Source organism: Salarias fasciatus, chromosome 11 (genome assembly GCF_902148845.1).
Source record: "Salarias fasciatus chromosome 11, fSalaFa1.1, whole genome shotgun sequence".
Taxonomy (NCBI): domain Eukaryota; kingdom Metazoa; phylum Chordata; class Actinopteri; order Blenniiformes; family Blenniidae; genus Salarias; species Salarias fasciatus.
The window spans coordinates 26,954,770-26,970,773 of record NC_043755.1 but is presented as its reverse complement, the minus strand read 5'-3'; the positions used below and the strand labels follow the sequence as shown (position 1 = coordinate 26,970,773).

Below are 16,004 nucleotides of genomic sequence, written 5' to 3'. Positions count from 1 at the left end.
CAGACCCTCCAGACCCTTCAGACCCTTCAGACCCTTCAGACCCTTCAGACCCTTCAGACTCTTGCTCTTGCTTGACTGTTGCTTTCAGACGATGGTTAAAGTTTATCTCCGTAATCGGAGATACAAAAAGCAGCAACGCTGATTGCCGAGGGCCTGCGGGGGGGGGGCTCAGGGGAGCCATCTTCTCCGTGTGACGTCAACATGGGAAACAGAGCATTTTCATGGTGGGAGGGGCTGCCTCTCTGAGCAGCACAAACACCAGGAAAGCTCAAACACGCAGGCACGAAGGAAAAAATGCTTTGGGGAGTTTTTGGTGAGAACATAACTATATAACAAGGTTAAAACATACAAAAAGTGAATTTTGCATGATACAGCCCCTTTAAAACATTTGACTTCATGCGTATCCTCATTAGTACTTGCTGAAAGGTGCAGGAAGACTAACGTCGTCAAAGCAGAAGAAACAGCTCCCGACACCAAGTCCAATTAGGGCTGGGCGGTATGACGGTATAACCCCGTGTGTCGGTGTAAAGGCGTATACCTGTTGAAATGTTGCCGTACCGTTTATACCGGAGAGAGAGCAGATGTCTGCAGCTCTCTGAGTCAGTGTTCAGTCGTCTGCACTCGCTAACAGGACAGCTGGAGCGCAGTTGTTTGGGTGTGTTTGTGCATTTTCACAGCGTGACCCGACGTGGTGCGGGGTTTGTTCGCTGCGTTTCATTGGTCAGGTAAGCACAGGGTGCGCTCGCAAACAACACCAGCGTATCCAGGAGAGGTGGAGCCAGAATGGCGGACGCAGAGACTAGCGGCTCCGGGAGTGACGCTAAGAACTCAGGTCTTTTTTTCATCCGTGTTGTGATTTTTTTTTTAAATAATTGAAGTTATATAAACCGGAGTTTAAAAAATACAAGAGGAAAATGAGACAGTTTGGTTATTTTTAAGCAATTATTTGAATTTACAGGGGAAAAATAATACCGTGATACATACCGTTACCGTGATATGAAATTTCTGATACCATGATATAAGATTTTGTTCATAGCGCCCAACCCGAAGTCCAATTGACCTTTTTAAGACTTTGACACCAAAAACGATTAAAAAAACCTGAGTTTTTAATGTTTTTCTGTCAGAATGAACACTCTTCGCTCATCGTGTTGTTGCTGAGCGCCTTGGTGTAAATGAGACTATATGAGCAGCTTATTCCCACAACGACACACAACAGATCAGCCCAACGGGGACTTTCAGCGCTGGAAGAATGTGTGTTGCTGTAAACAAGCTGAACATAGCATCTGAATGTTGTGCAGAGTGCACGTCTTTCCGTATTTCACTAAGTTCTCCGTGTGTCGTCTCACTCCTTTTTCCAGACACTCCACTCAGCAGCAAACCAACAAAGTCATCACCAGCACCAGCCAACTCATCAAACAGCTCTCTGATATAATCAGTGGCTCCTCACGGGTAATTTACGCTCCCCTGCACCCGCGCCGGAGAATAAAACACAGATTAAACAACATTTAAGCTCATTAAAGCTGCTGTTGTTTGGCTGCACAGCAAGACCGTCTGCGCCTGACCAGACTGAAGGCTGAGCTGTCGGAGTCTGTGCAGCGCTATGGAGACCTGCAGAAGGTATCGCATGTCCAACTTCTACTCTTAAGTGTTTCCTGAGTGATGTCTGTGGAAAGTCCTCTTGACCCCGTCTCTTCATTTGCTGCTTTTTCAGAAGATTGCCCAGCGCTCCAGGGCTCTGCTCCCCCCGGCTCAGGCAGAGAAGAAGAAGGTGAGCTGAGACGGAGGGCGAAGTCTCCCTCTGTTTCTCTGACATTCTGAAAAGACCAGGAGGATGAGATGTGGCGTGTCGACGCCATTCCATCCTTACAAGAGCTGTCGTGGAGCTCAGATCATGCTCCTCTCATGTCTCTCCTGAAAATAATCCGTTGTTCTAACTGTTAAGAAGCATCGTTACGTTCAACAGTCCACCAGACATGTTTTCCGTCGTGAGCACAGGGGACCACCGTGTGCCGGAGACTTCAGCTCAGATCAGGCCATCTCAGCCGTCTTCATGAGAGAGAGGAGTCGGGTTCTGTCTCTCCTCTGAGTGCAAGGCCACATAGCGCGTACTTCACTAATCAGTGGACACATTGTGAGAGAACACTTTGGGTAAAATCCATTTTTTAAAAACTGAGTGGTTTAGTGCTGCAGGAGCGTTTTCAGTCAGTGGAAGGAAAAAGACTGCAGGCGTCCTGGGTGTCAGACATATGCATTTAGGAAAGTATTTTCCAACCATCCGTCCTCCGCCTCACCAGCCTGTCTCCCACACAACTTCTAATCTGTGTCACAGGAGTTGACTGTAATCAGCAGCCGAAAGAGTGAAATGAAGATTTCAGCAGAAGGAGAACTCAACAGTTTCCTGTCTGTCTGGGGGATGCAGTAACAGCTTCACAACTGGTGTGTGTGTGTGTGTGTGTGTGTGTGTGTGTGTGTGTGTGTGTGTGTGTGTGTGTGTGTGTGTGTGTGTGTGTGTGCGTTCTCGTATTTCTATCCTTGTTGGGGCCAAATGTCCCCACAAGGATAGCAAAACGTGAAACAACGTGCCTTGTGGGACCTTTTTCTGGTCCTAAGTAGGAGAAACAGTGTTTTCTTGACCATGTTGTTGTTACTGAAAAAAGTAAAAGTGCAAAAACATTTCTTTAGGGTTAGGCTTTGTTGTGGTGTGGGTTAGGGTTAGGGTAAGGGTCAGGGTTAGGGGCTAGACATGAATGGGAGTCAATGGACGGTCCCCACAAGGATAGAAATACAAGACTGAGCGTGTGTGTGTGTGTGTGTGTGTGTGTGTGTGTGTGTGTGTGTGTGTGTGTGTGTGTGTGTGTGTGTGTGGTGAGTCACATGGCGGCAGGCAGCTGCTGTGCCTCTGGTCCAGGATGGTCCCAGGCCGGTCCTCCTCACCGCTGCAGCCTCGGAGGAAGAGTCTCCTCCTCCTCCTGTGGTTCAGAGGGAAGATGTTCAGTCTCAGCCAGCCCAGCGCTCCACATCACAGCTGTTTGGTCTTTAGTTACCACAGTCACGGCTTGTGTTTGGTCTTCTCTGTAGTTTTGAGCAGAGGCTTGGGATGAAACGTGGAGTCTGTCTTCCTTTTCATGACTTCAGCGACGGTCTGACTGACAGAAGCAGGGAAAGCGTTGTAGTTTTTCAGTGCTGTGTTCAGTGTTTCTGGTGACTGTCTGGCTTTGATCGAGCTGCTGAAAAATCAAAACCCTCCCAACGACACATGCCGTCAGACTGTGGATCGTTCATATATTTATACTTGTCATTTCCATAATGCTCGTCTCACCAGCCCTAATATCTCTGTTCAGGGGCCTCATCTCATGTCGTCTCATCTAATCTTGTCTCGTATCACCCCTGTTGTCTCGAACAATCGTCCTGTCTTGTCTGGTCTGGTCTCATACGGTCCCGTGTCATCTCTCGTCATCTCTTATCAAACTGATCGGTCAGATCACTGAAAACACACTATTTTAGAAACCTTTTAATTTATACGAAAGACACGCTCATTCTGGAACTGCTCACATCTGAGGGACAAACCTCTTGAAACGTCCTTTTTTAAAGCGTGTGGTGAAATCCTCTTTGCGATGGTGATTCTCATGACGTGAAGGGAGAAAACCTGCCTCACACACACACTGCAGCTGGTTCAGTGGTGATGAGCGATCGGCGCTCACTGCAGCAGAATAATACCAGCAGCCGCTTCCTCTCAGCTTTTCAGTCAGAAAGCAGGTAAAGCAGGTGACATTTGGAGACAGCAGTTGTTTTCTTAAACAGTCCGAGTTAATTCCTCCGAAAGAAAAACAAGAATTGTAAAAGTGGAACCAGATCAGTTTCTGAGTGAATGAGCGGTTACAGCCACGACACGTCAGTAGTTCATCACCAGATCTAAAAGCTTCAGGGAAATCATGAACTGCACCAAGAGAACATGCAAACTCCACACAGAGGCACCGAATGAGGCTGAGGCTGGTCCTCTGTCCAGAGAGACGTGAGCGGCCGGGAAGACGTTCAGAGCAGGACAGCCTTATGGTGATGAGGAACAGGAACAGGAACGGGTCTTTCCTTTTCCCGTCTGTCCTGGGATCCAGCTCTGCTCATGCTCTGTGTGTGTGTGTGTGTGTGTGTGTGTGTTCTCTCAGAGTCCTCAGACGCCGTCCGCCGAGCTGCTGGACGGTCCCCTGTTTGGAGAAGCAGACGGCTCCGACGGAGGAGAGCAGGCCTTCCTCTCCGAGATCAGCGAGGAGGACGTGGAGGTGCTTCATCAGCGGGAGGAGGCGCTGCTGCAGATCGAGGTCAGAACACTTCACCCCCCCACCCCCCCACCGGCCACTCGCAGTGAAATTAATGAGAAGGTTCCCATGAGAACAGTCGGATAGAGAACCCGTAAACACTCAGAGAACCTGCTGAACAGACTGCAGCTCATCACACCGTCAGCGAGCTGCGGTGTCCATGGAGGGACACTTCCAGGACAGCTGCTGGGACCGGAGTGTGTCCTCCTCCCGTCCAGCAGCCAGTGGAGGGACAAGCTGCCAAAACAGGTTGAAGTTGCTTTCAGATGAAGGACTTCCTGAGTTTCCCAGCAGCGGCCTGGATGCTGGCGGTGTGTCAGCAGGAGAGGAGAGGACCTGAACAAGGCCCAGGCCGCATCAGACACACTGTGTGTGTGTGTGTGTGTGTGTGTGTGTGTGTGTGTGTGTGTGTGTGTATTTACAGTAGAATATCCAATCCAGCTTTATTTCTAAAGCACATTTAAAGACGCTGCAGTGGATCAAAGTTCTGTTCAAATGAATAAATAAGATGCCAGAGTTCACCGGTCACACATTCACATAAAACACACAAAAGAAGATACAATAAAACAAACAGTTAAAACCATAGAATGGTTCAGCAATACCGGTGCTTTATTAATCCCAGAGGGAAATTATTTCTGTTCTGACACTGCATCCAGCCCCGTCAGTCTCTGAGCTGTGTTTTCATTACCGAGGCGTGCACGGACTGTGTGTGAACTGCAGCTGCTCCCACTGAGGATCCCTGCAGGTGCAGCACAGCAGGGTGGCGCTAAACCAAAAACAGGCTGGAACCGCTCATATGGACGCTTCAGGCAACCTTATCCACTGTCACACAGTTCATGTCTCGCTAAAATCCTAAAGTTCATACATTTGTAAAAACTCGCTGTGACCTTATGGACGATCCCACAGACATGAACATTTCAGGATAATTCCATGAAAGACTTCTAACTCTCACAATGGAAAAACAATTTCAACTCACAAATCACATTTCTTCAACTGTGCAACTGGATGAAAACGGACTGACTCACTGTCATGGATGCTGACGGCAGCTGGTCTCCATGGCAACACACACACCTGCTGACTCTGTCATGGCTGACCAGAGCTCAGAGTGAATATGGAGGTGTTATACAAGCACACACACACACACACACACACACACACACACACACACTCACACACACACAGATTCCTGTCGGCAACAGCTGGCAGGAACAAAGTAAAACTTCTTGTGAAATTTTGGAGTTTTTTCATTTTGTTGAGCTCAGGTTGAACGGTCTTCTGTCCTTCAGTGTGTGAACCCGAGCCTCCTCCATCTCATTCTCAGTTTTCACTCTGAAGGTCTTGAAACCTCTGTGTCTGACTTTTTCTTCTGTTTCTTGCCTCTTGTTTCTGTGACCGTCTTCATTTTTGAACAGCAGCATGTAGGTTCTTCATTCCCCAGGTGGCGCTGTCTGCTCCGCCCTGCCGCAGTGGCTTCAGGTTTTAGGTCGTGTTTTTTGGTTTGTTTTTTGCTTTTACTTTGAAGGGCTGCCGCTTTTTTCTTTCAGCCAGCTGATCTTTTTGGGTGAATGCTTCGGGTCATCGTATCCACCCAAAACCTTGCTCTTCTTCCTGTCTTCCTCCTCCTGTTTGGCAGCTTCTTTTCTGGCTTTCTTCTCTGCTTTCTTCCTCTTGGCCTTCTGTCTGTCCGTCACGGAGGCCAGCCGGTCCAGCTCAGAGATCCTCTGGAGGAAATGCTGGATTTCTGCAGTGGTGTTGCTGAACTCTTCCATCCATCTCTCCTCTGAGTGAAGAAGGCCTCTTCTACCTGTGTGGACTGTTCCAGCAGCTCCTCGTTGGCCAGGGTCTCTTTCTTCAGCACTTTTTGGAGGACGTCACATTTTTTTGTCAACCCGGCCTCAGTCTGGATCATTTCGGCCCTCAGCCTTTGGAGCGTCGCCACAGAGTGAGCGTTCTCTCCAGTCAGGGTGGAGATCCTGTCCGTGAGGAGGCTCAGCTTGTTCCGGGTCTCCTCGTCCTGAGCGCTCACGGCTGCAGCCGTCTGCTCTCTCTCCACCTGCCGCTCCTTGATGGAGTTTTCGAGGGCTTGCTGGAGTGAGCAGACTTCCTGTCTCAGGATGACGACCTCTGACCTGAGCTGGCTGACTCTCTGCTGGTACTCAGCCTGCAGGGCAGATCTCTCTCTTTCTGCCTCCTGCAGCTGAGTGACCTTCAGACTGTCCAGGTGTGTCCTGACGGCTGTGACTTCGTCCGTCTTGTGTTGAAGCTGCTTTCTCAGATTTTCTGCCGCTGCTTCCTCCATTTCTAAGGCAGCTCTGAGCCGACGCACCTCTTCTTCCAGGGAGGGAGAGTTGGTCTCACAGCCGGCCAGGTGATCCCGCTGCTCCTCCAGCTCACAGCTCTGGACTTCCAGCAGCTCCTGCAGCCTCTCAGTCTCGTCCATTTGAGACTTCAGACTGTTTTGCAAGGCTTGAATCTGCTGCTCCTGGTCTTTCAGTCTGACGTCCTTCTGTTTGAGCTGAGAGTTCAACTTTTTTTGTTGGTCCTCCAAAGCTGTGATGTTGCTGGTCAAAACCTCCACCTCAGTGCTGTCGGCTGAGACGCTGTCGTTCTCCTGGTGGTCCTCCTCACCTTCACCGGGGGACTCCTCCAGGGCTTGTATGAGGCATTCCACCTTCGCTTCCACGCTGGCCACTGTGGCGGCACAGAGGCTCAGGAAGTTCTCTGTCGGATCACATTTCTTGTCTTTTGCTGCCCCCTTCTTCTTTTCTTTTCCAGTCCTCTCCTCTGTTTTTTCTTCTTCACCTCGCCTTTCTGATGTTGGGGTTCCCTTTGGTAGCCACGGACACCATCTCATCCAGTCTTTCAATGTCCTTGAGAAGACCCTGAATGCTACCCCGCGTGTTCTTCCTCTCGTCCATCCGTTCGGCCCCATTACCCGTCATGGCCTGCTTTGCCTGTTTGGACCAGTCCTGCAGCTTCTCCTTGGCCTGGGTTTCTCTCTCCAGCTTCTTGTTCACATCTTCATATTTGGCCTTCCAATAGGCCACTTCTTCAGCCATGTCTTTCTGCCGCCGCGACATCTTTACCTCACTGTCTGTTATCTCTGACTGAATGAGTAAATTCAATGAATTGCTCAACCCACTCTGTAGCTCTGTATCTCTGTAGCTCTGTCACTCTGTAGCTCTGTAGCTCTGTAGCTCTGTATCTCTGTAGCTCTGTCACTCTGTAGCTCTGTAGCTCTGTCACTCTGAAGCTCTGTAGCTCTGTAGCTCTGTATCTCTGTAGCTCTGTCGCTCTGTCGCTCTGTAGCTCTGTAGCTCTGTCGCTCTGTCGCTCTGTAGCTCTGTCACTCTGTAGCTCTGTCGCTCTGTCGCTCTGTAGCTCTGTAGCTCTGTCGCTCTGTAGCTCTGTAGCTCTGTCGCTCTGTCTGGATGTGGGCGGTCCTGGTCAGGCTTCAGTCTCCTCACTCCCATACTGCCCTCCAGCAGCAGCAGACCGCCTCGAACCCTGTTTGGTGAACTTCTGTCGGCTCACACCAGCTGCCCTGCAGCAGAACGGCCACATGTCTGAGGAGCTGTGCTGCTATCCAGACCGAAACACACCAGAAGAAACACCCGGTGCTGGTTTTGCCCTGATGCACGCCGAGTTGGAATGCGACAGTCTTCCGTCTCCTCCTCCTGCAGCGGCTGATTAGTATTTCTCCAAAGTGCCCTCATGCTGCTGCGGGATATTGAATGCTACCCAATTACTCGGTGCTTACAGAGACTTGTTTGTTCCTCTACCTGGTGAAGTGTGTGTGGAATCGTAATGTTTGATTCCTGAAGCCGGTGTGTGGGTTAAACAGTGGGTTCCCTGCTCAGGTGAGGGAGCAGGTGTCCTCCCAGCTCAGGGGACAGCGGGGAGCCGTGTCCTGTCCCTGTGTGATGGTGGGACAGTCACGCCCGGCCAGTGGAACGGTTGAGAGCATCTTCAGCGTCTTCTGAGCTCTCAGAGATGGCTCGGTGTCAACTGCAGCACACCGCTTTGGTTCTTATCATGCAGCCGGAAATGTCGAGGACTGTGACATTTCCCTAATGCCGGGGCGTTCCATGAAAGGGTTTCAACGCACCATCGACGAGCCGACTGGCGTGAGACAGGAGGCCAGCGGGACGGCAGGGCGGCCTGTGAGGACTAATGATGATCCTTTATGAGGCTCTGTCCTGTAATGAAGACGTATGTCTGCCCCGCCGAAACTGTCTGAACTTCATCAACCTCTCCAATCAGCTCACACCACCGAAGAAGCCCAGTTCTGAATAGAGAGAGCATCAATCTCTGTTCCGCACAGTGAAGCCCGGCGAGCGCCAATGACAGCTTCATTTCGGCAGCGCCGGCGGATGATTGGTGTTCGGCCGCCGCCGTCGGTGCTGCGCTGCAGTCGCAGCAGCGTGGAGAAATGTCATCTCCAGCTCTCAGGCAGGTGCTGAGGGACTGGATGCCGTCCCCTTCGGGAGAGCTATCACATCCAACAATGCTCTCATCCGCACCCCCCACAAACAGCCCCCCTCCGGTCCTGGCAGGACAGTAATGGAAATGGGCGTGTGTGCTTGCGTTGTTGAGTTCCTCCAGTCTCCGCTCGCTGGTTGGATTTCTCAGAGACTGGAAACTGAGCCGAGGAGGCGTCCGGGTGACGGAGGACCGGAGAGAAGCCGAGAGGCTGCAGAACCTGCGAACAGCTGCTGTCATCCTCACACAGAGACAGAGACAGACACAGAGACAGACACAGAGACAGACACAGAGACAGAGACAGAGACAGAGACAGACACAGAGACAGAGACAGAGACAGAGACAGAGACAGAGACAGACACAGAGACAGACACAGAGACAGAGACAGAGACAGACACAGAGACAGAGACAGAGACAGAGACAGAGACAGACACAGAGACAGACACAGAGACAGAGACAGAGAGACACAGAGACAGACACAGAGACAGAGACAGAGACAGACACAGAGACAGACACAGAGACAGAGACAGAGAGACACAGAGACAGACACAGAGACAGAGACAGAGACAGAGACAGACACAGAGACAGAGACAGACACAGACAGAGACAGAGACACAGACAGACACAGAGACAGACACAGAGACAGAGACAGACACAGAGACAGACACAGAGACAGAGACACAGACACAGACAGACACAGAGACACAGACAGACACAGACAGAGACAGAGACACAGACAGACACAGAGACAGACACAGAGACAGAGACAGACACAGAGACAGACACAGAGACAGAGACAGACACAGAGACAGACACAGAGACAGACACAGAGACAGAGACAGACACAGAGACAGAGACAGAGACAGAGACAGACACAGAGACAGAGACAGAGACAGACACAGACACAGAGACAGAGACAGACACAGACACAGAGACAGACACAGAGACAGACACAGACACAGACACAGACACAGAGACAGACACAGAGACAGAGGCAGAGACAGAGACAGACACAGAGACAGACACAGAGACAGACACAGAGACAGAGACAGACACAGAGACAGACACAGAGACAGACACAGAGACAGACACAGAGACAGAGACAGACACAGAGACAGAGACAGACACAGAGACAGACACAGAGACAGACACAGAGACAGAGACAGACACAGAGACAGAGACAGACACAGAGACAGAGACAGACACAGAGACAGAGGCAGAGACAGACACAGAGACAGAGACAGACACAGAGACAGACACAGAGACAGACACAGAGACAGAGACAGACACAGACACAGAGCCAGAGGCAGACACAGAGACAGAGACAGACACAGAGACAGAGACAGACACAGAGACAGACACAGAGACAGACAGGCCGCCACGTTCCTGGAGGACGCCGTTCTGTCGGGCCTGTTAATACTAACCGATACAGAGTGTACCTGGAGATGCCACGCTGCAGATGTTGAGGACGTTCAAGCTGCCTCATAAACTGAGCTGGTAGAATCCGTCTCTATAAACACTCGGACGGTTACACTCTCCCAGAGATGTTCAGTAATGTCTCCAATGGAATGGTAACGCCTCTTTTTCAAGAAAAGAACTGAAATGGTGCAGCGATCCAAATCCAATCCAAATCACTCCCAAAATCTAGTCACTCCTTCCTCGTCCCTGTTCGGATGTTTCTTGAAGATTGAATAATCCATCTGTAACGTCATAAGTTATGTGGCTAGCAGAGAAACAATCAATCCTGGTCCGAGGCCTGAGGCCCGAGACCCGAGACCCGAGACCCGAGACCTGAGGGGACTGTTGTTCATCCAGCTGGAATAATAATTAGTCTCTTCCTGTTTTCAGTGTGATGATAAAAGTAAAGACTCAAATGAAACGATACTCCGTAAATCCAGTGACTTGGTAACGGTGGCATTTCTCACTTTGGTCATTAGCAGGCGAAAATAACATGATGCTTCACACACACACACACACACACACCCACACACCCACACACACACACACACACACACCCACACACACACACACACACACAGACTCAAACCTGTAACCCCCTAGCATTCAGCTGTCAGAGGGGACTAACCACTCCACCACCGTGCCGTGATTCTCCATCTTTTTCTTTGCAGTATTAGTGTGTATCTCCAGTGTGTATCTCCAGTGTGTGGCTCCAGTGTGTATCTCCAGTGTGTGGCTCCAGTGTGTATCTCCAGTGTGTGGCTCCAGTGTGTATCTCCAGTGTGTGGCTCCAGTGTGTATCTCCAGTGTGTATCTCCAGTGTGTATCTCCAGTGTGTGGCTCCAGTGTGTATCTCCAGTGTGTAGCTCCAGTGTGTAGCTCCAGCACGGTGCTCAGCACCGGCGTCCCCGCGGGACAGCCAATTGAATTTTTTGGACATATTGTCCTTGAGTGTCATCATATTATTCCACATGTTGTGGAAGGAGATGAGAGTCAGAATATTAGCCCCCCCTCCGCACTCCAGCAGCCCTCGGACCGTCACCTCCCAGCAGCGCTTTATGCCTTGGCACCGCAGATCATTTCATCAAAAATGAAATCATAAAAAAGCGCCGAGGGCAGAACAGAGGACGGCTTTCAAGGGGAATCTGAATAGCGCACCTGTCTCAGCTGAAGGCGAGCGGGGCATGTGTCTCCTCCGCAGTGTCCTCGGGACAGAGCCTCCTCTGGAGACACTGTCCCTAATGTCTTCAGACAGCAGAGTTCTTAAGTCCAGCCGACCTGGATTAAGGGTGGACCGATACATCGGCCGAGTTTTCTTTTTACTTGTATTGGCATCGGCTGATATGCACACACACCTTAAAACACATGTAATGAAACTGTAACGTGTGTGTATTTACACTTTAAAACGCATGTCATTAAGCTGTGACATGCATGTAATTACACTTTAAAGGGGCTGTATCCTGCTTTTTTAGCTCGTCCAAACCCTAGAAATGGCATTAACATGGTCATAGTTTATTTTTGGCGCTAAGGAAAAGTCATTTTGTGTGAAATAAAAGATTTTTGGAGGTTAATTCTGAAACCCGGAAGTGAAAACGCTCTGTTTCACTGAAGTCCCGCCTCTCCCCCTGTGGACTTTGACTGACAGCTACTTCAACCAATCGGAGCTGCGTTAGCATCTCTAAGGGTTAGCTTTAGCTTGTTAGCTCTAGCTTCTCCACACGCAAAAACGTCTTTTCCTGTTAGAAACTCACCAAGCGCAGACCCTCCAGACCCTCCAGACCCTTCAGACCCTCCAGACCCTCCAGACCCTTCAGACCCTTCAGACCCTCCAGACCCTCCAGACCCTCCAGACCCTTCAGACCCTTCAGACCCTCCAGACCCTCCAGACCCTTCAGACCCTTCAGACCCTTCAGACCCTCCAGACCCTCCAGACCCTTCAGACCCTCCAGACCCTCCAGACCCTCCAGACCCTTCAGACCCTCCAGACCCTCCAGACCCTTCAGACCCTTCAGACCCTTCAGACCCTTCAGACCCTCCAGACCCTTCAGACCCTCCAGACCCTCCAGACCCTCCAGACCCTTCAGACCCTTCAGACCCTCCAGACCCTCCAGACCCTCCAGACCCTTCAGACCCTTCAGACCCTCCAGACCCTCCAGACCCTCCAGACCCTTCAGACCCTTCAGACCCTCCAGACCCTCCAGACCCTCCAGACCCTCCAGACCCTTCAGACCCTTCAGACCCTCCAGACCCTCCAGACCCTCCAGACCCTTCAGACCCTCCAGACCCTCCAGACCCTTCAGACCCTCCAGACCCTCCAGACCCTCCAGACCCTTCAGACCCTCCAGACCCTCCAGACCCTCCAGACCCTTCAGACCCTTCAGACCCTCCAGACCCTCCAGACCCTCCAGACCCTTCAGACCCTCCAGACCCTCCAGACCCTTCAGACCCTCCAGACCCTCCAGACCCTCCAGACCCTTCAGACCCTCCAGACCCTCCAGACCCTCCAGACCCTCCAGACCCTTCAGACCCTCCAGACCCTCCAGACCCTCCAGACCCTCCAGACCCTTCAGACCCTCCAGACCCTCCAGACCCTTCAGACCCTCCAGACCCTCCAGACCCTCCAGACCCTTCAGACCCTCCAGACCCTCCAGACCCTCCAGACCCTTCAGACCCTCCAGACCCTCCAGACCCTCCAGACCCTCCAGACCCTTCAGACCCTCCAGACCCTCCAGACCCTCCAGACCCTTCAGACCCTCCAGACCCTTCAGACCCTTCAGACCCTCCAGACTCTTGCTCTTGCTTGACGAGCTGTTTTCTACCTGAAGGGAGGGGCTGCTGTAGAGAGCAGCAGACTGAGAGAAATTACTCAGACATGTGGATGAAGGCAAATAACCTTTTGGGGCTGGTTTTTAAGGGAATTCAACTTTGGGGCATGCTAAAAACCTTAAAAAAAGTGGATTTTGCATGATATAGGTCCTTTAAAAAAACCCACAGTTCTGCTCACACTGAATCAAACCCGCCTCTGACAGAAAGTTGTTGCATCTGAGATTATTCATGAAGAGAGTAAGCAAAGGGCTAATAAGCATGTCTAAAAGACAGTTAAATTGACTGTCATTGTAAAAAAGAAGGAAGGGGAACGTGATGATGACTCAAAACGAGTCCGAATAACACCAGCAAGTGACGCCGAGCCGAAACAGGGTGAGAACACTGTCTGTTATCAGGCCGCCGTGCCAGATTTAAATGATAAGAATAGAAGATTTGTGTGATGATGATCCATTGTAAGCTCCGTGCAGCTCCTGCTGCTTTCAGGGAGACTTCGTAAAAGTATCCTGCTGATATACGCCACTGCAACGTCTCAGTCAGCTGTTAGCTTAGCTGTTAGCCACTGACGAACTAGCTGGCTTTGAACGATTCCTTCGTGCTTCAACATCAGTCGAGTGGACGCATCTTAACTTCTGAGACGGTGGAGAGAAGATTTAAACGCTGAGCGTCTGGGACAGAACGGGAAAGGTTGTTACTGACGGACAGTTCAGTTCTGAGAGGAAGTACCGGAGTGGCGTAGCGGCGGCTTGGAGAGAACGAGGGAAACGTCCTGGTAGGTTTAGTTTCTGGGTTTAGCGTGGCTGTTTACTGTTCTGTTGTTTTTATCTTCATCTTGTTGTTCACTGATCATTGTGTTGCTCTCAGGACTGAGGGAGCTGCAGTGGACAGTCGCAAAAAAACCCACGCAAAAATTGGCCCGATGCCAAATCAAGTTGCCGACCCCTGCACTATGATAAGAACGATAATAGTAAATAATTGTCAGAACATTTATACCATGGTTGCTATTTGAAATTTAAATGGACTACACTTGTATAGCGCTTTTTACCCTGCTTGACAGAGCCCAAAGCGCTTCACACTGCAATATCACATCAACCCTTTCACACCATACTGGGTGGTGGTAAGCTACTATTGTAGCCACAGCTGCCCTGGGGCAGACTGACGGAAGCGAGGCTGCCAATCTGCGCCATCGGCCCTTCCGACCACCACCAACCATTCACTCTCGCAACTTTCATACTAGGCAAGGTGGGTGAAGTGTCTTGCCCAAGGACACAACGCCAGTTTTACGCCTGCGGGAGCGGGAATCGAACCGCCAACCTTCCGGTTATGAGACGACCCGCTCTACCAACTGAGCTACTGTCGCTTGTAAGTCCCACAGCATGGTAAGTGGGCACTTGCGTGTTGTTTTCAGCACTGTTTCCTTTTCTTTCTTTTCTTTTCAGCACTGTTTTCTGTATGTGTTCAGGTACCTGTACCTGTCTTGGCATTCCCACGCTGTCATGTGCACCATGCGTTCCAGTACCTTATGATTTACAAATGAAGCACTGATTATAGGCATTATTTGAATAATTAAAAGCACCAAATACTTTTTGTTCATTTTAAAGTATGCTGCGTAAAGTTGAACAACGCTGTTGTGATTTTTTTACTGTTCAATAAATATTTATTTTCAGCTTGAGACCTGTAATATTTTTTATCGTGTCATTTTTTGATGTAAATTGAGGAAGCAAAAGCAGTATCAGCCCCAAATATTGGCTCTAGAAAATCAGCAGCCCATAATCGGCCATCGGCTAAGAGTGATTGAAAAAAATCGGTATCGGCATCGGCCCAAGAAATCCATATCGGTCTGTCCCTAATCTGGATGCGATTCTTTTCCTCCTCCTTACAGACTGAAGCCATGCTGCTATGGCTGATCACGTATTGCTGGCTGGCTCCCTAAAAATGATGAGAATACCAACCTGGGGTGAAATCTAAATGCTGATATCCCGCTCAGACCTGATTATCTGCTCATTCAGACTTCAGCTTCCTCCTAATAACTCACTCCGTTCACGCAACAAATTTTCTCTTACTTGTTGTCATTACTGCAATTTAAGATGCGCAAGAAGCATAACAGTCACAGCAGGGAAATGAAGGTATTCCTCAGCTTTAATGAAACGGCTCCAGGCACAATCATGGAAACAATTTTAAAATATCATATGAAACAGCTCTGACATTTAGCTGAATTAAAATTCAAGTCAAGGTAACATGGCTGAGCTAAAGAGCTGCTCACAGAAAACATGGCTTCCGTTCAGTCAGCGTCTTAAACAAATCTTCTGAACCCGTGGCGTCTGCTTCCTCAGCTGAAGAGTCCATGGACCAGAACCTCAGATCCACGACGGTCCTGCAGCCCGAGCTTCACCTCTGCTCATTCCTTCATCAGAGCCGGGAGTCTGGCCGCTTTTCACTCAACACTCAGTTTGTGGTGTTCGTCATGACTTTACAGTCGACCCCTCAATAAATCCTGACAATAAATCCTGTGTCTGACCTCAGCAAATGGCCACACACACCTGGATTAATCAGTTCATCCTATCATGAAAGACAGGAAATAAAGGTGCTGTCTGAACTTCAGGAAGTCATGGAGCTGTGCATAGAGCCCATACACACCGTGGAAATGGTTTAAAAACAGCAGAACGTTCATAAACTCTAATGATAAATTAACAAAAACATCAATACCCAGAAGATGAAGCATGTTTAGGTTGAAACATCTGAGGTGCTTTGGAACGTAACCATAATGAAATACTGAGCTTCCTGTAACTACCGTATTTCTACTCTATAATATTGACTTTAATCATGTTTGACACGCAGCAGGTAACAGGTAGCATGTAGCATATAGCATGGCCAGAGCGGCGGTGAAATTACTGTGATGTTGTTCTAACTCTGCTGCTCCGAATGTCT

At 50.0% G+C, this 16,004-nt stretch overlaps 1 protein-coding gene across 1 annotated transcript in view; it reads left to right on the top strand.

The window, feature by feature from the left end:
- tsnare1 (T-SNARE Domain Containing 1) overlaps positions 1-16,004 on the top strand; it is a 99,228-nt gene that overhangs the window by 29,538 nt on the left and 53,686 nt on the right. The window contains exons 4-7 of the mRNA XM_030103474.1: positions 1,359-1,449; positions 1,543-1,617; positions 1,712-1,768; positions 4,164-4,316. Of these exons, the coding sequence (XP_029959334.1) occupies positions 1,359-1,449; positions 1,543-1,617; positions 1,712-1,768; positions 4,164-4,316 (376 nt within the window). The remainder of the gene's footprint in view (positions 1-1,358; positions 1,450-1,542; positions 1,618-1,711; positions 1,769-4,163; positions 4,317-16,004) is intronic.